Raw genomic sequence first — 25,390 nt, forward strand, 5'->3', positions numbered from 1 at the left:
GACAAGGATTTGAGCTATTCCTTAAACAGCCCTTATTGCTCCCACTTTACAGATGAGAGAGCTGAGGGTCAGCTTGTCCAGACCCTGGAGCCAATGGATGAGAGCAGGATTTGTACCCAAGCAGCATGCCTGTCCAGTGATGGGTGGGCTGACCTGGGGCTCTGGTATTAGAGGGTTGTAGTCTGGCATGGGATGAGAGACTGTCCGAAGTGTCCCGTGTCCTTCAGTGACGGCTTTGTCTCCGTTTCCTCAGGATGTGGCTCTGAGCCGGTCTGTGTCCCCGATGGCCCCCACAGCAGCTCGGTGGAAGGAAGTCCTTTCCGTCCTCCGACACAGTCCTTCTCCTCCGTCTTCGATGAAGACAAGCCGATAGCCAGCAGCGGGACTTACAACTTGGACTTTGACAACATCGAGCTGGTGGATAATTTTCAGACCTTGGAGCCTCGCTCCTCAGACTCTAAGAATCAGGATTGCAAGGTGAGCTCGCGGAGGAAGTCCACGGACTCTGTCCCCATCTCTAAGTCGACGTTATCCCGCTCGCTCAGCCTGCAAGCCGGTGACTTTGATGGTGCTTCTTGCTCAGGCAACCCCGAGGCCGCGGCCCCGGCCCCGGATGCACATAGCACGGGTTCGAGCAGTGCTTCCAGTACCCTTAAGCGAACTAAGAAACCGAGGCCACCTTCCTTAAAAAAGAAACAGACCACTAAGAAACCCCCTGAAACCCCCCCAGTGAAAGAGACACAGCAAGAGCCAGCCGAAGAGAGTCCCGACCCCAGCGAGGAGAATCGAATCGCCGAGACGAAAACGGAGTCGGCCAAGACGGAAGGTTCTGGACCAGCCTTATCGGAGGAGGCACCCGTAGAACCTGCTGCTGTGCCCAAGGCTGCCTGCCCTCTGGACTCCGAGGGTGCAGAAGGGGCCATCCCCCCAGCTTCTGGGGGTGGCAGAGTGCAGAATTCACCCCTCGCTGGAAGGAAAGCATTGTCTCCTGCCACGGCCCCAGAGGTGGTGGAGCTGTCCCCATTGGATACTGGGGGGCAAGAGGACTCCCCAGCCAAAGGCCTCTCAGTGAGGCTGGAGTTTGACTATTCTGAGGACAAGGGTAGTTGGGACACCCAGCAGGAAAACCCCCCTCCCACCAAAAAGATAGGCAAAAAGCCGGTTGCCAAAATGCCCCTAAGGAGGCCAAAGATGAAAAAAACACCCGAAAAACTCGACAACACTCCTGCCTCGCCTACCAGATCCCCTGCTGAACCCAATGACATCCCTATCGCTAAAGGTACCTACACCTTTGATATTGACAAGTGGGATGACCCCAATTTTAACCCTTTTTCTTCCACCTCAAAAATGCAGGAGTCTCCCAAACTGCCCCAACAGTCATACAGCTTTGACCCGGACGCCTGTGACGAGTCCACTGAGCCCTTTAAGACATGCTCTAAGACCCCCAGCTCACCTTCTAAATCCCCAGCCTCCTTTGAGATCCCAGCCAGTACCGTCGAAGCCAATGGAGTGGACGGGGATGGGCTGAACAAGCCCGCCAAGAAGAAGAAGACGCCCCTCAAGACGTAAGTTCAGGGGTGCAGGTGGTAAGATCGGAGTCGGGGCTGAGCATTGGCTGTGATTGTCGCTCACGTGCCTGGATGACCCGTCCCCCATTGGCTGCAGTGCCACCATGTTTGCGGCAGGATACCTGTTTTCATTCCTTTCTGCGCCCACGGTGCTGGCTTTTCCCATCCACATATCCCGTTGGGTCTAGAGTCATTGATCTTTTGCCTCAATTAGTCAGTGGTCTAAAGCTTTACTTGTAGCTGAAGACCTGACTTTCAACTTCAGGAGAGTGTGGGAACCATGGAAAGGGAGCAGCCCAGTGGAGGTCTGGTCAGCCTCCCTGTTGGTGACTTGGCATTTTCTGTTTAACACATGAATTGCTTTTTGGAGTGGCCTCAAAACTAAGAGATCTGCCCTTATATTATTAAAATTTGTAGTGTTTGTTTCTGCCCATTAAGGAGACATTAGCCCAGGAGGCAAACACAGTAGGCTTGGGAAGCCCTTGAGAGAGAGAGAGGTCTGGTCTGGGCCCCTTCCTGTACCCCAGCTAACGTGTAAGAAGCACGCCGGTTTGTCTTCACCCCTGTGTAGTCATCTTCATAGACGAGCGTCCACAGGCCCTGTAGGTCCAGAAAAGGTCAATGGGACCTGAAAGGGAGAAGCAGTCCCCACGGTCCCCAGGAGGCCGTTAATAATCAGGTCTGCTATCCAAACACTGGCCAAGTAGACTGAGCATAACACTACGTGTCCACGCCTCTGGAATTCATCCCAAGACCCAGCTCCAACTCGGATGGCTACCGGTCCATCCTCAGGACTTTGGTCCAAGTGTAGGTGGTTTGGTGCTTGGAGCTTTTCTCCACTCATGTAGTAGCGTCAATAATTTAACAAGGCCAAGGAGACCGGGCTTCTGGCGGCAACTCAGCAGAACAGACCATGGCTGCCGGCCCCTCCGAGTCTGCCTGGCACAAATTGAGATAGATGGTGACCTGTTTACCTCTCGTTCTGGGCTCCCCCAAGCACTTAACATTTGAGAAGAACCCAGGGCTTCCTGAGAAGAAGGTCTCTAAGCAGGCTTTGGCCTTGGATCGCCTTACCTCTGTCCGGTGTTGGATAGAGGAAACAGTCCTGGCCCAAAATGGGACTTTTCTTAGATCAGCGGCCAAACCAGGCCCTCCTTAAAGATTCCATAGCATCTTTGTTGGAAGCTTTGTTTTAAGCCTGAAACCGGAGAAATCTGAAAGGCCCAAATCACAAAGCTAATCTCTCATTTGGGGGATGAGAGCCAGTTTGTAGCCACTACCTCCTGCTTCCCTGCAGAGAGCTTGGTTCTCTTCTGTTCTGTCATCAGAGATAGCTAACCGAGGTTGGGGACGCTAACCCGTCTCCAGGTCTTACCTCTAGGGCAGATGCTTGGAATCCTACACTGGGGTGACAAAGCTGTTTGAGCCACCAGCATTTTATGGGATAACTGGAACCAAGAGAGGAAGGCGTTCTCTGACAGCCCCTCTCCAGAAAGCGGGGATGTGGCCCACACTTCCAAGCAGAGCAGTGGATGGCTGTTGTAGCTTCTAACCCATTAATAACCAGTTGTCTGCAGATTTACCTTTTTTGTCAGTTCCTTCTGTCTGTCTCTCTTTTTCTTTGTCTTCTTGTCTTAGGATGGTTGAAGACGTGATGTCTGTATGTTCTCTGTTGTAAGTAAATTAAACGGAATCTGCCTCTTACACTAAATGTGCTTTTTTCTGCCTTTGTTTTTGCTTCCACGCTCTTTTTATTTCCTTTCCATGGCTGCTCCTTGCGTATTTCTGTGGCGGGCCTGGGAATGATGGGGCATGGGGCTTCCCAGTAGCAGAGGTTATTTATCTGTTTCATCGTGATTAGCATAAATGAAACTGCTTGGCTGTGAAAACGTGATTATCCAACATCTGCCTGCTTGTCAGGAATGGAAGTTTTTTTTCCCCCTTGCTTATTGGACGTCTTCATCTGAAACCCATACATTTTTTTTTTTCACTCTCAAACCATTCTTTCATTTGAAATTGGGCGATTGCTTTCAAAGTATCGTGGCTTCACATTAAAATAACCACCCAGTCCAACCGCAGGCAGCACCCGCTACCACTTGTTCTGGCTACACGTGAAGCAGAAATGTTTGAGCTGTTTCAAATTGAGACTGATGGGAGCCCCCTGAAACGCAGGGTCAGCTCAGTGGAGCACACGGCTGTGAGAGCCATCGCCAGGCTGCTCTGGGTCAGCAGGACCGGGCTAGGTATCAGCATGCCATCTGGGGGTCGCCTTGTTGAGGGAGACAGAGCAACAGAGCAGACCACCGCTGTGCCTGGACTGCTTTGCCTCCCTGGCCAGGAGAGATCTTGTGGGCTGCTCCCCGGGGGGCCCAAGGACAGGCACTTTCTCTGCCTCTCCATTATTCCACGAGGAGCTGGCCTGGCCCCAGACATCCAGCAGCCCCGGGATAGGGTGGAGTCTCTCAGGCTCTCTTCTGCCCAAGGGATTTCTTTGGTATTTTAGAGCCATTTAGCAACTGTAAAATACACAGTTGTGTATTTATATGCATGGATAAATATATGCTTCAAGCTGTGATTGCACTGTTCACATGGCAAATGTCATAAATGCTGTAAATAACCATTTATGGTATTTCTTTCATGACTGAAAGCCATTGTTGGAGCGTTTCATTCCAGAGAACACGAGGAGAAACTTGGTGCCAATTTGCTCTGTCCACCCAGTTAACGTTTAGAGCAGGGGAGGGGAGGGGGGTGGTCTAAGGTGAGGGGGACCCCCGCACAAGCCCTTGCCTTGCTGGGGGCAGGACCAGACCACGGAGGGGCCTGAGACCAGGGGGCAGGGGCCGATCTGCAGGTGGAGAAGCCTCCATTCTGATAGTGGAGATGCACCCCTGACCACCCAGTAGACTTAAGGGAGCCGTCTGTGCTAAAGGCCCCTTCTGACTCCTCTGGAGTCTGAGCTGATGCTTCCTTTGCCTAGGTCCTCCCCTCTCCTCCCCTCCCCCTCAGCCCCCAGTTATTTATACGAGGGGGAAAAAAGGAGAGACCAGAGTTGTTAGTCGTGGTTAGGAAAGACATTTTTTAAAAAATTGTTTCATCTCCGAAAAGCAGTTCCGGAGATTGGTTGCACAGCAATGTGAATGTACTTTACGCTACTGAACTGTACACTTAAAAGCGTTGAAGATGGTAAATTTTATGTTATGTGTATTCTACCATAATTTAAAAAAAAAAATGATCTCACCCCTCGCCCTGCCTTTAGTCAGAATCCCACCCAGAAGTTCAGAGGTGCGGGAATCCATTACGCTCGGGGTTCCCGCGCGTAGGAGGGAATCTGCCAGTTCTCGCTGAAGACCCGGGACTTTGCTTCCTGTTTCTGCACGGCTCCTTCAGTTGTTTGAGTGCTGTGTCTGCTTGGTCTTCTGTGAACTGGATCCTGTTAACTGGTGTCACGAGCTGACGTCCCCTCCCCCACCTTAGTTGGTTCAGACATTCCTGGATGGATCCAGATCTATTAATCTGCTCACCAGAATCTGCCTTTTGAAATAAGAACATCTGGGTAAATTTAGCTTCATTTTCTGGGTCAGCTCTCCAAAATGGCATCTTTTCCAAGATTTCCAGCTTGATGACTCTTTCCCTCGGGGGCAATAATAATATCTGTTAAAAAGTCGGAATGGATTGTCGGTGTGGACGTCTTTCAGTTGGTGTTGGAGTGGTGTAGACTGGAGGGTGGTCTGGGTCAGATACTCAGCAGTCAGACGCTCTGGGCCTCAGTCGGCTCTGGAATGTTCTGTGCCTCTGTCTGTTGTGTTTACATTTTCCATTTTGTTTCCAGTGACACATTTAGGGTGAAAAAGTCGCCAAAACGGTCTCCTCTCTCTGATCCACCTTCTCAGGTACAATGTTCCCTTGATACTTGTGATTTTATCCCTCACTCGGGAAAATAAGGCTGATGTGTTTTTATTCCCCATTAGTCAATAGAGTTTTCTTTTCTACTCATCATGCCCCTCTCCTTGCCTCCTACATGGAGGGTCCCTCAGTGTTCGCAAGACATTGTTTTGATCCCTTTCCTTGGGGAAACATCAGAGTATGTCCGAAGAATAGGCAGATGTTCAGGAAAAATGTCAGTTGGATTCTATGGGAGTCGTGCTGGTCCATTTGGGCCAGTTAATCTGTTGAGAACTTAACTTGAATATCAAGTTGCGGAAGACTGTTGAGATAAACGCATATATAGTGAGAAAGAAATGAATATGTGTCAGGAACCCTGGATTATGTAACCAGGGTCAGGATGGGGAGATAAAGGGCTTTCATCCCCTGCAGAAGTGGCGGCTTGGGCTCTTTCTTCATACGAGTCCCTGTCTCCCTCTTCCTATAGTTCCTCTACCAAATATACGCCATTTCTTCTACCCTGTTTACAGACCAAGAAGGGTATCCTGAAGTATGTGCCAGGCCATTCAAGGTCATAAAACAAGCAAAGCCCTGGCCAGCCAACCCTGGGCAGGGCGAGGCTGCAGAGAGGCGCCCAGCCCCACGAGAGGGGTCTTGGGTCCAGTGCCACCTCTGCTGTAACATTTCTGGGCTCCCACCCTGCCCTGCTCAGCTGCACACCCTCTGTGGAGATGGAGATGAGACCCCCCTGTCTCTACCTCCCGTGTCAGGCGTGAGGACTGTCAGGCAATGTTGATGATGTTGATGTACAAGCCTGAAGCACTGTGTGGGCGTCACACTATAGTTGCCTTCATCAACATGCCCGTAGTAAAAGTTTCCTTATTTTTCTCAAAGCGAATGGGCAGGAGTATCTCAAATAACCAAGACGCAAAATCCTGATTCTTTTAAAACCCACGGTCATCACCCCCTGAAACAAACCATCAGAAACAGAAATTCATAGCAGAAAGACTTGGTGTCCTTGGGACTATTTTGAGCAGAGGAATTTGACAGGGACCGGTCCTGGTGAGGGGGGCCCAGACCCCTGTGGGTGGGCGCGGAGGCTGGACGAGAGAAGAGACAGCTTCCCTTCTCCTGGTAGGACCCCACCCCCGTGACCACGCCGGAAACGCCGCCCGTCATCTCCGCGGTGGTCCACGCAACCGACGAGGAGAAGCTGGCGGTCACCAACCAGAAGTGGACGTGCATGACGGTGGACCTGGAGGCCGACAAGCAGGACTATCCGCAGCCCTCGGACCTGTCCACCTTCGTCAACGAGACCAAGTTCAATTCGCCCACGGAGGGTAAGCAACTCGGTGGCCGCTGGACCGCCACTCTGCCTTGGAGACCGCTGCCTCTAGGGAGCAAAAGGCCAGGAAAGGAACTTCTAAGCCAGGTAACCGTGCTGTTGGGGACCATCTCCCGGTGCACCCCGAGCTCAGGCTGCCTTTTGAAACAGCCTGAGGCTTGAAACCAGCTGAACGGTGACCCCGGGGCACCTGCTGAGAGGCTGCAAAGAGCTCTCTACCTCTGGGTCCTGAGCTCACCTGAGCTTTGCACCTTCTCGGCTGTATGGCTTACATCCCTTGAGGATTTTGAGTCAAGTGCTCAGGGTACATCAACCTGCCTGTGGGGTCTCTTAGTCCACTGTTCATCGGCCCTACGGGACGTCCCACAGTATGACCGACACCTGCTCAAGCCCCAAACCAGAGAGTCCCCCCAGGCTTGCCAACAAGAGGAACTGAGTCCTTCTGAATAGGCCCCAGGCAAGTCACTTATCTCATTAGTATCTTCCTTCCCCTTACGTAGACCCACTTTCAGCTTTCTGCCTGATTCTTCGGCTTGAAAAATTCATGTATCTTAAGTCAGCAACTAGAACCTTCCTGCGAAGGATTAGTCCATTTCCAGGGGTGATGGTACCCTGCCTCCCTAGTCCTCCTGGGGCCTTCCCTCCACCCACCACCATGTAGGGCTTGTGAGCCTAGTACTGGACCGTCATTCCAGCACTGTGGGCTGTTGTGATGGTTCTAAGTTTCCCTTTCCAAGCTCTTGATTTCTAGCAATTTCTAAAAACTGAGTAGAATTCAATAGGAGGACAGTCCTACAGGGAAACCTTATCTCCGCTTCTTTGCTGCTAAGAAGAAGCCATGATCTCCATCAGACAGCCCCCTGCCCCCGCCTGGGCAGGGCAGGGCTGTAACCGAGGTGACTTAATTGTAAGTAGGAATGCTGCCTCGGGAGGTTCTCGTATGATCAGGCTTGTTGGCGGCTTGCTGTGTGCCCATGAGGTCTCTGAATGGTACCAGTGAGATCCATTTCAGGTTTTGGGGGGATTTGGGGTGCTTATCTTACTGTATGCCTTTCTCTAGTTTGATGATGGAAAGACAATCCGAATTACGAGTATTTGGACTTCCGGGCATTGTATTTTCTGCATAATGGAGCCTTTGGTTGGTTGTCTTGTTGGCCCTCTGGCTGCGGGTTTGGGAGGCTTAAGAGTGACCATGTCACTCCAACCTGACCCCTGGGGCCCAGGCCTAGCCTCAGCTTTTTTCAGTCCTCCTTTTCCTCTGTGCACACACCCCTGGGCCGTGACTGTACCGGATGGAACCACTTTCCCCCAGGGACGCCCCTGCTCAGCTCCCCTGCAGTGGCTGCTGCAGGATGCCCCCTGCTTCCCTGTCTCCCAGGCTTGTCCTGCCCCCTCCCAGCCTTTCCCTGGACATGGCCCCTCTGCCGTCTGCTATCAGTGCTTGGTCTGAACTCGCTCTGAGGTTACGTAACGCAGTAAGGATGATGCGGGTGCGTCTCTTGCTTCCCTACTAGACTGTGTGTTTCTTAAAGACAGGAAGCCCATCTGAGCCAGCTTCGTTTTCCTTACAGCACCATGAACACCTCAAGGGCTAAAGACAGCTTTGTGAGGAAAATAGAAGCCTAGGCAGGTAGACAGCTTAGTGTCCACAGTTTGATCTTTGCATCAGTCAGCACCTGTGTGAGGGAGACAGGGCGGGGGAGGAGGGGAGGGCGTGTTGACAGCCCGGAAGCAGCAGGAGGTGGCTGAAGACTAGCAGGGGCCTGGCCAGTTTGTAGCACCTGTGGTTTCCTGCTGGCTTACCTCTCTTGAGGCTTAATAAGAAACTTTTAAATGTCATAGAAACCAAGCTGAGCTCACCATTATAGATAGGAATCAAAAGGTGTGTGTTTTGGGCTATGTGTGTGTGGTTGTACCATCAGGAACCAAATAAATACATGCTTTTTTTTTTTTTTGGCCGTGCCACATGGCTTGCGGGATCTTAGTTCCCTGACCAGGGATTGAACCCGGGTCCACGGCGGTGAAAGCGGGGAGTCCTAACCACTGGACCGCCAGGGAATTCCCTACATGCATTATTTTCATAATACCTTTCAAGCTAATAGGTGCCTCATTCAGTGGTAACATCTATTTCTTCATCTTTAACTTAGAACTAAAGCAGTCCACTCACTAGCTTAGTAGCATATTTGAGAATTGTTTGTTTTCTGCAAAAGTTCCACAAATAGGGAAATCTGTAAGTTTGGAACAAAACTCTAGTAAACCTGCCTCCTTAGAAAATGACTGTGGGGCTTCCCTGGTGGCACAAGGTTAAGAATCCACCTGCCAATGCAGGGGACACGGGTTCAAGCCCTGGTCCGGGAAGATCCCACATGCCGCAGAGCGGCTAAGCCCATGAGCCACAACTCAGCCTGCGCTCTAGAGCCTGCAAGCCATAACTCCTGAGCCCGTGTGCCACAACTACTGAAGCCCGCGCCCCTAGAGCCCATGCTCCGCAACAATAGAAGACACTGCAATGAGAAGCCCACGCACCGCAACGAAGAGTAGACCCCGCTCGCCGCAACTAGAGAAAAGCCCACGTGCAGCCACAAAGACCCAATGCAGCCATAAATGAATGAATGAATGAAAAAGAAAAAGAAAATGTGAATATGTGGGAAGTCCTGATCATAGTTATAGCTGATGGGCGATGGGAAATCCGTTGTCTATGTGAATTCAGAGCAGCCTCAGTTTCAAGAGGTGTGGCCTGCATTCACCTCTCTAATGTGCCTGGTTCCCTCCAGCAACTGGTTGTAGAAACTGGATGCAGAGCCCTGTTCTCGGATTGTCCTCCTGTTACTGAGCCACGTCCGGCCATACCAGACACGAACCTGGTTGGGGTGCAGATGTACTCCCCAGAAAGAGCCTGCCCAGTGCTGCAGCCGCGATTGAGGCTTTCTTACACTGAAGTCATAAATCACGGGAAAATGAAATGTTGGGTTAGAAATAATATTTGCCACTTGGACACGTATTCACTGCAATATGAATTCTCCAAGTAACAGTAATAAGGAGGAGCTGTCGGGCTTCCCTGGTGGCACAGTGGTTGAGAGTCCGCCTGCCGATACAGGGGACACGGGTTCGTCCTCCGGTCCGGGAAGATCCTACATGCCGCGGAGCGGCTGGGCCCGTGAGCCATGGCCGCTGAGCCTGTACGTCCGGAACCTGTGCTCCGCAACGGGAGAGGCCACAACAGTGAGAGGCCCGAGTACCGCAAAAAAAAAAAAAAAAAAAAAAAAGAGCAGCTGTCATTGGTGGAGTAGCCCTGCTGCGCCTTTTCATACGTGATTTCATTTCACGCTCCCAGCTCTAGGTGGTGGATTTCTGCAGTTCCTCACGTAAGAGCGAGGGAGCAGAGGCTTTGAGCTGTTAAGATTTGCTGAGTGTTGAGGGGCTAGTTCTCGTAGGACCAGGTCTGCCTGACTCGAAGGGCCTCTTCTTTTCCACCATGCTCTTTACGTGAGCGTCATACAGACTTCCTTTCGTTCAGTGTAGAATGAGGATGTTGAGCTGATCGGTGCTTCCCTACCTGGGTTCACAAGAGATTCAAGTTGTCTTAATATTTCAGAAAACCTGTGGAGCTGGGTGAGAAAGATGCCCAGCTAGTTTAAAACCGCATGCTTGGGGGCTGTAATCATATCAGCTCACTGTGGTGACACTGATACTCTCTTATTGACTTAAACCTCAGATTAGCAAAATTATAAACATTTTTCTGTGAGTGCTTGCTTAGCAAATGCCCTTTTCTGGAGCAATCTATTGAAACATGGTGCCGTGAAAGAAAACCTTGTGCATGTGATCCCCAGAGATGGAAAGTTTAGGAACCACTGGATGACAGAGCCTCCGAAACCTCTTAGCTCTGGTCTGAGACCCTAAGGGAGTATTTGCTTTAGATTCGAAGGTCTGGATGGCCATTGCTGGTCACCCTGTCTCCCTCTACACACAGCTGCACCAGCACCTCCTCTTGCATACAATAGAGAAGGGGTGTCCTTCTCAGGAGCCTAACCTGGTCTTCAGTGGTGGGCACCGTTGTTGTCACACTACAACGGTGTGGTAGAAGATGTAGTAGAACGATGTAGAAGGGCCACCCAAGGAAGTTGGAGCAGTGTCTTTGTCCCCTTCCAAAAGGCTCATCTCCTCTCATCACTTATGTTAAAAGTTTCAGAAATATTAGCAAAGGGCAGTAACAGACCTGGTCACAGTCCCTTACCTTTGCGTGACCAGCTGTGGGGCTTTTCATCTTACATCAAATCATTTTACCCTGCAAGATGTATGCGCTTTGAGCTCCATTTATGGATAAGTCGATGGGCCTAGAGAAGTCAGGGAGTTGGCTTCCCTGTTCCTGGCAGTGGCAATCAGGACTCGGTTGCATCCTTCCGGCTTCTACCCAGGCTCCTTCGGTCCCCCAGCAAAACTCCAGCCATGAGAGTCAGATGGAAACACAGGCCCCTTGCCTTCAGAACGACAGGACCCATTAAAAATAACTTCGGGGAAATTTCCTGGCGGTCGTGGTTAGGACTCCTCGCTTTCACTGCAGTGGGCCCGGGTTCGATCTCTGGCCGGGGAACTAAGATCCCGCAAGCCGCACGGTACAGCCAAAAAACCAAAATAAAACAAAACTTCTGGCCTCTTCAGCTCGGGGCAGCACGTGCTTTAGTGAGCGGCCTCTTCTCTCATTTGTAAAGATGTTGAGCCATTTGGTATAACTGGCGTTACCCTTCCTGGCCTGCCTGCTGCATGTGGCGTAGTTGAAAAATGGGGCTAACATTGGACGTGGCTCCCCTCTCCAAGCCTCCCCTCTAAGGGTTAGAATTTAAGGCAGGGGAATGGGATTTTGAAAACCAAGTTCAGTAAGATGTTTTCTCAAAAGGTCTGAGACCCTCTTGGCAGGTAGGAAAGAAGGCAGATGAATGAGCTCAGTGACCTGAAACTCCCCCAGATCTGCTGCCCGGAAACGAGCTCAGATTCCAGGTGGGACACTGAGGAGAGCTGGTAACCAGAGCCGGCACTGACGCGGGGCCCCAGGGCCTAGAAAACCTCCACGGTGGCCTCAGCTTATTCCGTGCATCCCAGGTGCTCTGTGGCATTGTGGGGTGTGCGGGGGTGTGGTTTCTGTGAAATAATTTAGGGTTAAATCATGCCTTGGCAATAGTAATACCTTGGAGAAGGAAGCAGCTGATTCACTATTATCTTTTCCATTTAGACGGTCTTTAGTAGAGCAATAAAATGATAGTTCTGGGGTCCTGCACCCGGAAAGTGACAGGTCTAGAAGTGGGCCTAGAAATCACTTTGTCCTTCACTGTCCCCTGCCTTTGAAAGATAGTAAGTCTTAGTAAACAAATGCTTCTTCATCTTCGGTTGAGGCAGACCCTAGGGACAGATTCACACGACGGTTACAGACACTCTGAGTTTCTGCCCAGCATATGGTTTGGCTTAGTCTCCATTCTTCCCAAGTGATGCACAAGTCAGGGCCTTAAGGAGGTACGAGGTCCTTCTGGTCGTTAATCCACAAAACTGTCTCCATTCCTGTGATCAGGTATCCAGTGAGAGTATCTGGAGTTTTCTTTGCAGCCTAAAGTCTGCGGTCAATTTGAAATAGGTCATCTTTCCATCAAATTGGACTTTAATAGTCTTTGCAGCTGAACATTTGGTTTGGACCGGCCCTGTTGGCACTGGAAGAATTTTGGGAAGCATTCTAGACAACTCGCAAAGCTTCTCTTACAGCAGCACTGTTCTTCCCTTGCTTCTGACAACTGGATGGGCAACTGTGGGTCCAGTTCCAAAATGTCACCAGGACTTGGGAAGGTTCCGTGTATCGCACGTGAGACTTACAGAGAAGCAACACCCACAGTGTACACACTGTCTGATCTGAAAACTCTGTGCAAAATGCTCAGATCTTTCCCCAGTCAAATCTGTGCTTGGTCATGACATTTAATTCTCTTGGAACTCTCTCAGGCTCCCAAATGGCAGAAGCCCCTTTACGGTAAGGGGTTTACCAGTTGTCTGAAAATAGCTGAGTCGAGCCCCCCCTTTTGGCCATATCAGAAATCTCAGTCAGTGGACATTCTCAGAAAGCTTAAAGCCTTGTTCCGGACCCCACCTGCCCAGCCCCAAACTTTTCACTCCCCCTCCCCCCTCTGGCACTCACCTCTCCTTCTGTTTCTTTTGCAGAGTTGGATTACAGAAACTCCTATGAAATCGAATATATGGAGAAAATTGGTTCCTCCTTACCTGTAAGTTCTTCTGCCTTCAGCCAGCAGGGAACTTGCTCTCCCATCCTGTCAGTTTGGTGAACTGGGACTGGGGGAGTTGAGGTTTGTCTCAATCCACTTCAGATGCCATTTTCAGGGAGAAAAATGATAGGATGCTGTTAGGCTCCCTGCAGAATTACTTCCTAGACTGAGAAGGAACTCGTCAAGAGATTTCTTTTAAAACAGGTGGAGGGAGTGGTTTGGTGGTATCTAAGGTGTGCCGTTATCTGGTTTCTTCAGATTAATTGCTTCCTAGAACTGAAAATTGTCCCTTTGGGCAGTAAGCCTTTCCCGCATCTCTCTTTCATTTTGAGTTGTCATGATGCACCTGTCTTCCCTGGCTTAACATGTGCTGCTGCTGCGGCATTTGGTCCTGGACATGACCTCTTGTACTGCTGTTGTCCAGAGATGCCCCCAGAGGTGTGGAGATGCCCAGGAGGGCCTGTGCGACACTCAGCAGCCCGGACACGTTGCTCTTATCTCTCTTTCTTTGCATCATTCATAGATGGGGTGTTGCTGTTTCTAAACCACATCCGCTGTAAGTCAGTGAACCTTGTTGGTGGCGTTCATCACAATGGGGCGTCATGCCCATCTCCCCCATTCAACTGTGGCCCACGCCCGGACGGGGGTCTCGCCTACCCCTCTGTTTATCCTTGGTGGCCAGCATGGTTGCCCATCCAGAGAGGATGGCCCCTAAATGCCGATGGGCTGAGCAGCATGTAACACACCAACACCATTGCATTTCCCCCCCGGAAATGTTCCCAACTGCAGGCGGTCCCACTTTCTTCCTACACTTTCCTCTTCCCTCCGGTCCTCCTCTCCTCTCTCTTAGCCAGCGCCGCTTTCTCCTCTCTTCCGGGTGGCTGGAGAGAAATGAAGGCTTCTCCCTGATGAGTTATCTGTCCCCATTGAAGAGCGCTCTGGTTTTCGTCTCTGTAGCGTGTTTAGGCCACTGCATCCGAGCTGACGTGTGACTTTGATCCCTGCAGCAGGACGACGACACCCCGAAGAAGCAGGCCTTGTACCTTATGTTTGACACTTCTCAGGAGAGCCCGGTCAAGTCTCCCCCCGTCCGGATGTCGGAGTCCCCGACGCCGTGTTCAGGGTACGACTTCCATGTTGAGAGAGTTACACCCCGGGGCGGAGGTCCCCAGGCCTCAGAGCACCTGCCCTGCTCTCCTGAACGCCATTCATTTGCACACACTCAGGCAGCCCACAATCCCATCTCCCTGTGTCCACACGGGCACAGATGCAGTGGGTTTGTCACGGGCTGCCCTTTGGACTAAGGTAGCACCCTTTAACTGCTGAGAGCGGGAGCCCCTCCCATCACCTGCCGGTGCACCCCGCTTTATTGTGTAAGTTGTCCCGTGGGGAGGCTTCAGCGCCCGAATCCCACTCCCAGCCCCTGCTGGTTGTATGACCTGATGCGAGTTACTTGACCCTCCTGGGCTGCAGTTTCCTCACGTGTAAAGTGAGAGTAATAATAAAATTGATCCTGTAGGGATTTTTTGAAGATGAATTGAGGTGCCCCTTGGGATAGGGGTAGGGGTACCTGTTCAAATAGCCAAAAGGAGAAGTAAACTGAGATGCTGTAAGGAAAGCACTTGTCACAGGGCCTGGCACAAATGAAGTTCTGTTAAACGTTTATTACTCATATGGATGTGAATGCAAGCATTTGTCAGGCTCCTGTTCTGAGCTGTGTGGTGCTGGATTGGGGTGGGGGGGGCGGTATCATGCTAACACTGGGACCTTCCTGTCCTCTCCTACCTGCCGCTTTCACTGAGTAGGAGTGAATGCTCTTGCTATGACTTCCCATACCTACTCCGGAATCTGCTCAGGGTGGTGGGAACGAGATGAGGATGTTATTGTAACAGCAGTAATGGCGCCTTATGACTGGCACTGTGTCGAGCGCTTCAGGCGCAGGCAGCATCTCACTCGATCTTCACAGAGTTACAGTACCTAATCCCTCCCGCCAAGGTGCACAGTCAAGGGGTCGGCCGTCTGCTTACCTCCAGAGCTCGTACCCTTAGCCAGTGGCATCTGTGCTTTTGGCTGTCCGTTGTCAGCAGGCTCTTACGTGGGGCTGGACCACCCTCTATCCAGCCAACGGACCCCTTGGTCACCTAAGCCCTGCCCGTGTTCCTCGGGGAATATAACCTTGGGAGTCTGGGATCGCTTGCTCTGTTAGTCGGGGCATCCTGGCTAATTTCAGTGGGGTTTCCAGTGCAGCCTCTAACGATGCGCTTTGCTTCCTTAGCTCCAGTTTTGAGGAGACTGAAGCCCTTGTGAACGCCGGGGCAAAGATCCAGCATCCCGTTGCACGAGGGCTGGCCCCCAGCCAGGAGCCACACTTGCAGGTGCCAGAGAAATCCTCCCAGAAAGAGCTGGAGGCCATGGCCTTGGGCACCGCCTCAGAAGTGATCGAAATTGTAAGTGGGGTTGGAGGGGCCCGAGATCACTGCGGGTGAGCCCTGGGTCAGCTGGGTTCTGTCACCACTCGGGCCAGGCCTTCAGAGCAACACTCCCCTGGGACCTGATGTGGGTCCCTATTCCCCTATCCCGCCAGAGAAGCCAGCCTAGGAGACCCCACCCCATAATGATGAGAGAAGGTCTCTCCGTCCTCACCAATGTGGTTTTGCAGTTCTCACCTAAGTGCTTTATTTGCCTTCAGGGTTATTCATTTTCCACTTCTAGACCCTTCAGGCTGGACTGTTGGTTTTTGAGCTGCCATCAGTCTGTACCCTGCTCCTCTGTCCTCTTTGGCAGAGGGCAGAGTACGGTAGATCAGGAAACACTCTCCTTTTGAGGAACAGTTGGTTCTCCTGGGCTTTGGTGATGGGAAGTCCCTCCTGTTTATAGACCAGGACTTATACCTCTTCCCTCCCAACCCCTGTGGGACCTGCAGAGCGAATAGACCTGAGCTGAAGGCCTCACCCACGCGCCCCACACGTCTAAAATCGATCACCCTTCTGGCCAATTCTGTTTTTCTATTTTTACTTCCCCCTAGCAATCCCCAAGAGGGTATGAGGCCATTGACTTGGCGTGTTGCTTTATTGCTCCAGATTAGTAGACATTCATTTATCTCACGCATCGAGTATTTATTTAGCACCTACTGTATGTCTGGCAGGTGGATACTGGGAAAATAACAGTGAGCAAAAAGAGAGTCCAGACGGGACCTAGGCTGTCTCTCAAATAGATACTGTGAAGGACTCATGCGTGATTCAACTTCCGCAACCTTTGCCTTCTGATTTGGAAGTCTTTCTGATCTACCAGTTTGAGGTCATCTTTCCATTATTTAGAAAATGACCTTTACCAAACCTTCCTTTGGATGTTTACAATGGAAAGTAGGTTCTTGATGACTTACGTTTAAAAACCCCATCACCTACCTTGTCTCCTACCCACTGAGGTTCTCAAGTAAATAAGTAAAGGGTAGCTTTCCTTCTAGCAACTGGTTATGGAGTGAGGGTGACACGGGGTGGAGAGGGCACCTAAGGCTGTGCTTTTGGGGAGCGGGTTGGGCCTGCCCATCTCACGATGCCCATGATCAGCATGTGGGAATTAGTCCAGATGAAAAGGAAAGTATTGGCACCTAACTGATACTCTCTTCAGCCTTAAGGCAGAGATGTCCAGCCAATAGATGGGTGGTCCTTGCTTGGAACCGATATCACTCTGCTCTCCTCTATTTTTCCTCTGTGTCCTCCTCTGCCGGCCTTCAGACAGCTCCTGAGGGCTCCTTTGCCTCTGCTGATGCCCTCCTCAGCAGGCTAGCTCATCCAGCCTCTCTCTGTGGTGCGCTTGACTATCTGGAACCCGACTTAGCAGAAAAGAACCCCCCAGTATTTGCTCAGAAACTTCAGGTTTGTAGCCCACGTGTGACCTTTGGGGAGTTTGTCAAAACCTCAGTAGAGAATGAACCTCCGAACTCCAAATGCAATAAGGCAGGATTTAATGGAGCATTGCTGAGAATGTTCCAGATGGAATAGCTTCCTCTCAAAGACAGATATATGTGGTGGTCTTTACCCAGGACGCCAGAGTGCTATAAATCGTGCCATTACATGTGGAACAAACCATTTGTATTTCAATTTGGGAAATGGACCGAAGCAGTCATTTTTTAGAAGTTTTGATAGCCCCAAAAGCAGTTTCTCTGATTTATTCATGGAACCAAGGGTATTAGCTCACCATGGAGCCAGGCTGTTTATGTATACAAGGTTATCTCAGACCCCTGTTGAGATAACATCTGGACTCAGGTCTTGTATCTGGCACCAAAACAATTGTCTACAGTCTGTGCTTTAAATTTGACAGCTCAATTTGATACCCTCTAGACTGGGATGTTCAGAGCAAAAACTTAAAGAGAGATTGTTAATAGTCATTTGAGATATGCAAATCCGCTCGTGGAAATTGTTGGCCGACTTGACATGAAATGAACAAAAGGAGAGAAATTGAAAGAACAGTGCATTAAAAATTCTGATCCCATTTTAAAAATTACTTCGTATTTGTGTCATACTTCCCGCCAGACATCCCAAAGGGTGATTTAAAAAAAAAAAAAAAGGAAATGAGACACTTATTTCATGATCTGCTGAGGTGTTAATTGTGAAAGAAAGCCAGCGCGTATGTTTCCCCGAGTACCTGTCATGACACATTCACGTGGCACATTCGTTTCTTGGATGTGGAAAACATTTCCGTCCTGTCTCGGTGCATTTCCCCTGCGGTTTGCTCATTTCCCACCCCTCCGGCAGGAGGAGTTAGAGTTTGCCATCATGCGGATAGAAGCCCTGAAGCTGGCCAGGCAGATCACCCTGGCTTCCCGTAGCCGCCAGGACACCAAGGTACCGGTTTGCTGCTGCCGTGTGCTGCCTCTTGAGAATGTTGTGTGGTCCAGAAGCTTCTTTGCTAACCATGGCCAGGCAGGTGTTCGACAAAGTATGATTTTTCAAAAAGCTAAAAGTGTAATTTGTGCATAAGTACACACTGAACACACCAGCAGGATGGTAAGGCTTGTTGAATGGAGGAAAATACGAGAAACCGATGTCCAGTCAGTGGGGTAAGGAGGCTGGAATAAGATTGCAAAGTTAGATATAAAATAGGTTAATACTAGTTAAACAGGACAGATAATTCATAACCTTTGAGGTTCTTTTTTCTTCCTATAGAAATCATTTGCTTCGCTACTAATAAAAAATAATTTGCACCTTTTCTATTTTCTACAAGTTAACATCTAATCATACTGAGACTGGATCCCAGTCAATAGTGAATAGGTGAAAACAAGACCTTCCTGAGATGTCAGATGACCCTTAGGCCAGGGTCAAAAGGATTACAGAAAAGCGGTCTTTTTCTGCAACGGGAGAGCGTAAATATTTCAGGTTTTGTAGGCATCTGTTGATCTCTGTAACAACTAACTCAGCTCTGGCACCAAGCTCTGCTAAAGCAGCACCGGACCACACGTGGATGAACGGGTGTGGCGGGTTCCGGGAAAACCCTTTTTACAGAAAAGGGCAACAGGCCATTTGAGCCATCGCCGTAATTTGCCAACCCTTCTCTAGGGCAGAGTGTGATATTGACAAGACCTGCAGAAATTGTTTGGCTGGCTTCCAAGTTTGGAGTCATTTTTCTTAACAACTGGAATGTGTCGCTGATGACACGCACAATGGAGCGTGGTCCAGGGAGGTTCAGCCCACCCCCAGGGCTGACGGGTGCGCCTGGCCTCTGAGGATCCGCCTCATTCCCTCTCCCACACCCCACCCCCAGTTGGCAGCCCGGCGAACCTGGGTTGTCAGACCAGGACTGGGCCCCAGTGCGCTCTGTGGCCCTGAACCAGTTGGTGAGCCTCTCTGAGCCTCAGTTTTTCCATCTGTGACAAGAGGCTAATAGCAGCGAGTTTGCACGTTGCTGTGAGGACAGTAAGTGCCGTGCAGAGAGCCTAGCACACAGTAGGTGTACGATCAATGAAAGCTGCTGGGAGGTGACCTTCACTTGTGCCTCTTGTTACCTGATGAGACTCTCCCAACATCTCTCTTCAGACAGCGGGTCCAGGTCCCATTTTACAGATGTGGAAAATGGAGCCTGGGAAGCTGGGAGAGTTGCCTGTACATCTGGGAGCCTGGGAGCTCGTTGCCTGTATATCTCAAGTAACAGCTTACTTGGCAGAGGGGCCCGTGCTCTCTCCCGTCACTTGTCCTTGGGACAGGATCAGGAGTTCATCTGCTGGCCCTGCCCTGTGGGTCCCCCACATGTGGTTTCCCTGGAACCAAATGGGGACCCCTTTCCAGAGACATCTCTCAGTGATAGAAGAAGGTCATCCCATGGGTGTCCAGACTGAGGACATCGGGTATTTACAGGAATGTAAACACCCATTGCTGATGTCTTTGTTCTTGTGGCCAACCCATACACTTGGGTTTAATTTCCGTAAAAATGAGATTTTTAGAATGCATTAAGCAGTAAGGATTTTTTCCCCCGTTAGATTTATTTCTTGATGTCCTTGGGTAGTGGCTTAAACACAGAATGAATTGCTTGACGTTTGGTCACTATAAATACAGTTTATTCCTGTCCAGAAGTCTGAGGCAGAATTGAGCATGTTCTCAGTGGTTCCAGTTGAGTATAAAGTGTTCAGGACTGCCTGATACCCGTGCCTACTTCTCAGAGACGGCCAGCAGTTGACTTCCCGTCAGTTAAAGCCTGTTCTCAGACCATGTGTCCCGATTTTGATTGAGAAAATACTGTCACCTGAGTCTACTGAGTGTGGTTTGGAGAGACAGCCCCCGCTCCCTCCTTATGTATTCCAGAAGGGCGTGTTAAAAGAATTATTCCATAGGGGTAGAAGTGTCTTGGAGTATGAGGAACATTTTTCTCTACCATAGGAACTTGGACCACTTTTGTAAGAAGTATATTAATCTAGTGACGTTGGCCCATGGAAAATAGATGCTCTTTTCTGTAGCTCACCAGACCGAGAGTGGTCCATTTACCTGAACCCAGTTAGGTTTCTGTGGGTTTCTTGCTGGTGAGATGCTTGATTGGCCCTTAGCACATTGGAAACTGCTGATATGTAGAAAGAGAAGACAGCAGCTGTGTATCCAATTTGTTCTTTTTTCTGCTCATATGTTTCAGCTGCAGGTGACCTAGCCCAGTGTTTCTGGTAGCATGGTCTTAAACTGTTGCTAACACAAAATGAAATCACTTGGAATGAAAAAAACTCATACTGAGAGGATGAAAAACGTCATGAAATATGATGGGGGTGATTTCTGGTCGCTCCTGTGAGCAGCTTCACTCGACGTTTCCCTTCAGACTGAGGGCCGGCAAAGCCAGCCTTCCAGGCACTGCTGTGCGGTTTCCTGTCTCATTAGTCAGAAAACGTTAGAAACGAGGGAAACTCCACAGGGGCTGGGGTGTCAGACCCCTTATTGTTTTCCTTCCACACACTTCTGGTGGAACTGAATTCGGTTGTGTCCTCCTGGCGGGGGCGGATCTGACCAGGTCACTGGTTGTGAGGTGCAGCAGCCCTGGATTCACCACTAAACCAGGGTGGATAGAACCTGAGCGTTCCATCTGTATGGCTTTCCAAGGGCTGCAGGGCACAGGGATGGATTTAATTTGTGTGTATAACAGATACTGGGTATGGTCCAGTATCTGGCCTTGTGGGATTAGGGGGACCCTATATAAAGAAGGAAGGATGTGTCTGGGTAACATGGGAACAAGGATCATACAAATGGCAAGCTTTGGGACTGGAGGAGGTCCTAGAAACAGGCTCCCCTGGGAGGGAAATGGTGTTAATCTTCAGTGTGTGATTCCTCCAGGAGTCCTGGCCCATAAAGGAAGATGCCTGGGTTGTCGCAGCATCAGTGGGAGAAGGAATCAGGTCTGGGGCAACTGTATGGTCGGTGAACGGCCTGATAGCATAGCTGCCTTTTCTCCTTCTGTGTCCGGAAACCACCCACCCCGGCCATTTAACCAGGTGATACCCGAAACCCGCAAGAACAGTCTGAAGGGCAGTGACAAAGGGCTGGCACGTGGGTTTCAGCTTATTTGCCAGTTTCAAGAATTCGTGGTTTTCGTCTGCAGCCTGTGTTGAGGTCTGAGGCCATGTCTTGACCCGGGGGAAGGAGAGGCTGGTCGGTGCTGGTGGCGCCTCCTGTGGGGAGTGGAGTAAGGGCACGTATCAAGTGCCTTCCTTTTGTTTGCCATCCTGAACTTGAGACCCGCCCCTTGTCAGATTTGGATGGGGTGGCACCGGGCTGAGGCTGCTCTCTGCCCCACCTGGCGCCACGTGGCCCCGTCACCCCCCAGGCACCCAGCCTGTGTCCACGCTCCATGACCTTGGTCCATGACCTGATCTCGGCTTTTGGGCCCTACCCCTGCGCCTTCTCACTGCTTCCCACCTGGTTTCCGGGGACCAAAGCGATCCTGCTTTGGTCCAAGACATAGCAGCTTCCCCTGAGCCTGGCAGCAGCGGGTTGGACACCAGGAGGATTGTGAGCCTGGCTGAGCGACAAGACCCCCAGCCCCTGGCTGCAAGGCCAGAAGGACCCCAGGCATGAGGTCTGCAGGCCTGATCCCGGCGACAGTGCCCCAGGGGTCCCCGCAGGGACCAAGATTTGAGGGAGTGGATCGAGAGTTTGGACGTTGGTCCCGTGCTGTCTGAGTCGTGGCCGCTTCACATCTTAATTTGTGATTCTGGTGGCTTTTTGGTTCCTCTAAAGTAGCAAGTGGGAGGTTATGTGGGAGAAACAAAGCTTAATCTAAGTCTGATCTTAAAATATCATCAAGAGACAAACCTATTAATTTCAGTTAAAAACAATTCTTGGTTGTAAGAGAAAACCAGGGTGTGTACCTTGAATTGCATTAACATGCAGATACTCTGGTAGTAATTCAAATGGATTCTTAAGTCATCATGTTTCTTTATTGAAAACACCAGGTGTCCAGGATGACCGGAGATAGTGAATTACTGTATCTGGTGGTAACCATTTGCATTTCCTTAGAAAGCTCCTTATTTTGTTTATTTTTCATCCCCTTCCTTGTTTTACAAAGGACATTAGGCAGCTTAAAGATCATTAATTCCTGCACTGGTCGTATTTTGTTTCTGCCCAGTATGATAAAGTTAGTTTTAATTCATTTTCTCTTGCACTTCAGAGAGTTGGTTTATCTTGGGTCAGAATTGAATCTCATTCTGGGAAACGATTTGACCAAATCTTATTTAGATCCTCAATTTTTTCATCATCAGAGGGACCAGGATGAGTTGGACGGTGTCTAGGGTTCTTTCCATTTTGAAACGTTATTTAATTTTTTTCAAAGAATACATTATTTTACTTAACTGTGACAGGAACAGGTTTTTTAAAAATCCTCTTCAGAATTTTGTGTTTTTGAACTTTCTCGATAAATGTAAATACTGAGTCTTGGCATCTAGGTATAATTTTCTGTTTACTTCCTGAGAAGTTTCCCATTTGACAAGTAGAACCTTGAAAACATCTCAGACATCAGAGATTAACGCCTACGTGGGAGAGGCTCTGCCCTGTGGTCTGGAGGCCCTCTTCTGAGAGGTCAGCCTGCCTGCTCCTGAGGGCTTTAAACTTGTGTTCTGCTCAAATGTCCTGTCACCGAAGATCCTGGCATCCCACTTGACAGGTGGGCGTGTCCCTGGGGTCTGGTACTCCCCTCTGACCAGCAGTGGTCATTCTGGGTCCCATGTGAGAGTTAGCCCAGATACTCAAGGCCAGGCAGGGGTAGTGACACCCACGCAGCAGACGCTCGCTTCCAGGACAGCCTAAACCACTTAGTTCATCGTGCATGTGTACAACTAACAGGTCCTAACTCGGTGACCTCCAGTCCTATCCATTAAGCTTCCACCTGCGTTTTCTAAGCTGTCACAAGTTCATTGCCTCAGAGGCCACAGTAGGGTAAGCATGCCTGTTCCCGTGATTGAGGAGAGAAATTCTGCTCAAGCACCTTCGGGTCACCCCCTTCCCAGTTACCATTGGTTCTTTCATCTCCTCTGCTTCCATCTACAAGATAAGTCCTCACCGATCCTTTCCCACATCTCTCTCTTTCTTCTACACTGTGGTGTTCTGTTCACGGCTCCATCTCTTCTCATAAATTTCCCAAAGGAAAAGCAGTTGCCCTCCGCCCATTACACCCCCACTGCTTCACGTCCAGTTGGACTCTAGTAACCAGGGTGGAGGTTTGCCTTGGCAACCACGACGGGCCAGGAGGTTAATGAATAGGACTGAGAGTGTGATTGGTTTGACATTTCTTCTGCAGTAGCACTAGATTGACAACCCGCTGCACTGGTTGGCGACGCTCCTAATGCTGCACTTTGGGTGTGTTGGAAATGGCTGAGCATTTGTGCGAAGGGAGGAAGAGTCAGCACAGACCTCTCCTCCCTCCCAGGAGGCTTGTGACTGTCCAGTGTCGGTCGTGGGGGCAGGGAATCACACCACTCACCGAGGGGCTTATCGGCACAGGTGGATGTCGTCAGTGATCCAGTTTTCGATTTTCCCGCTGATGCTGTAACTCCAACGTACCGCTTACCTTTTGGCACCCAGAAACTAGCTCGTTGAAGGTGATGTTGGTTGAGAGCTATGGTAGGCCTTAAGCTCTGTGTGAATTATATCCTTTCAAACACAGCTAACCAATGTCCCCTAAGTTGAAATGTGGAAAGTCTTACAAAAATGATCAGATCTGTGGTTACTCAAAACTGGGAAAACATAGAGTAGAATTCAACATTGTTCACCGTCAGGCTTTTATTTTGGAAGTGGAACCTGCTGGAAGATGACCTTGGTTCTTATGCGCTGTGCCTAAATGCCTCTGCGGCTGATAAATGGCAGTGATAAACGGGCACCAGACGTGCTTGACTCCAGGGCCTGGGAGCTGGGGAGGCGTCCGCCATTAGACCCTTTGTCAGCCGGTGCAGGTGCAGAATGATAGATTTCCGTAGATTGTATCCGGCATTTCCCCATTCATTAGTCTTAGCATTTTCTCATACTTTTGGTGTTCTTTGTTTCAAAACCATACAACTGACCCGTTCATGAGAGGATGAGTGCAATTCTCTTTGTCATAAGATTAATGTTAACTTTTTAAAATTAAAAACCATTCCACAGAGAGAAGCTGCTCACCCAACAGACGTCACCATCTCCAAAACAGCCTTGTATTCCCGCATCGGGACGGCCGAGGTAGAGAAACCCACAGGCCTTCTGTTCCAGCAGCCTGACCTGGACTCCGCCCTCCAGATCGCCAGGGCAGAGGTACTGTGGCGTGTGTGTGGCTCAGAGAAGGCAAGGCCAGCTCTGGGTGCCCTGGGAAAAGCTCCGGGTTCTGCCATTTGTAAATAAATGTATGTACCCACGTCCCACAAAGCCAGCATCTCTGGACACAGACTTTCTCCTCTGACCACTGCAGGCAGAGACAGGCGGCAAACCGTGGGTTTTGATCTTGGACACTATTGGGGTTTTTTGGGGTTTTTTTTGTTTTTTTTGTGTGTGTGGTACACGGGCCTCTCACTGTTGTGGCCTCTCCCGTTGTGGAGCACAGGCTCCGGACGCACAGGCTCAGCAGCCATGGCTCACGGGCCTAGCCACTCCGCCGCATGTGGGATCTTCCCGGACCGGGGCACGAACCCGTGTCCCCTGCATCGGCAGGCGGACTCTCAACCACTGCGCCACCAGGGAAGCCCGACACTGTTGTTTAATGAGTTTTTAGGGCCTCGTTCGAGTTATAACAAAAAAGCACATGCCTTTTAGTTGCTCTCTGTGGACATTGTGAAAGTCTCACGTTTGGCTTATTTCTATCTCATGCTTGGGGAAATTCTCTAAATACAATTATTTGGTGTAGCATGTTTTAATTCCATATTTATTTAGTGTTTCCTTGTCTTGGTGTATGAATTGCTCAGATCTGAATTGACTCAGCTGGGACTAACCTCCTTCCTCTTCTTCTCCCTGATACTAGATCATAACCAAGGAGAGAGAGGTCTCGGACTGGAAAGATAAATATGAAGAAAGCAGGCGGGAAGTGATGGAAATGAGGTCAGTTGTGATGCTCGGGCTTCCTGGTACCTGGGGGATGCTTACCTGTGGTTTGATAACAGCTGGAGCTGGTGTGGCCCATGAACAGTGTCCTCTGTGGAAGTTACCCGTTATTCCACAAGGTTTGTATTTTCACAGAAGTATTCTTAGTGTATTACTATTATTAAAATACCACGAGTCACATAATGCAATCAAATAAATATATGTACAAGGAAAAACACACCTGCTTCCCACTCAGCCTCTGGTTCCACACCCTTCAGGTACCTACTACGCACCATTTCTGGTGTATCCTTCCCAGAATTTTCCATTTCTGATCCC

General features: G+C 50.1%; 1 protein-coding gene across 16 annotated transcripts in view; it reads left to right on the forward strand.

Moving 5' to 3' along the window:
- Positions 1-25,390, forward strand: part of TACC2 (transforming acidic coiled-coil containing protein 2) — a 184,500-nt gene that overhangs the window by 145,321 nt on the left and 13,789 nt on the right. For 8 of the 16 annotated variants that reach the window (XM_027112815.1, XM_027112816.1, XM_027112822.1 and 5 more), the window contains 9 exons: positions 254-1,565; positions 3,207-3,242; positions 5,398-5,458; positions 6,589-6,790; positions 12,991-13,052; positions 14,060-14,175; positions 15,328-15,499; positions 24,152-24,295; positions 24,996-25,072. In XM_027112815.1, coding sequence (XP_026968616.1) covers positions 254-1,565; positions 3,207-3,242; positions 5,398-5,458; positions 6,589-6,790; positions 12,991-13,052; positions 14,060-14,175; positions 15,328-15,499; positions 24,152-24,295; positions 24,996-25,072 — 2,182 coding nt within the window. Of the gene's footprint in view, positions 1-253; positions 1,566-3,206; positions 3,243-5,397; positions 5,459-6,588; positions 6,791-12,990; positions 13,053-14,059; positions 14,176-15,327; positions 15,500-16,786; positions 16,928-17,806; positions 17,897-24,151; positions 24,296-24,995; positions 25,073-25,390 lie in introns of those variants that run through there. The other 8 variants (XM_027112820.1, XM_027112825.1, XM_027112826.1 and 5 more) reach the window with 6 other exon arrangements.

Source organism: Aethalodelphis obliquidens, unplaced genomic scaffold (assembly GCF_003676395.1).
Source record: "Aethalodelphis obliquidens isolate GAN/ISIS:26980383/991018 unplaced genomic scaffold, ASM367639v1 scaffold11, whole genome shotgun sequence".
Classification (NCBI taxonomy): Eukaryota; Metazoa; Chordata; class Mammalia; order Artiodactyla; family Delphinidae; genus Aethalodelphis; species Aethalodelphis obliquidens.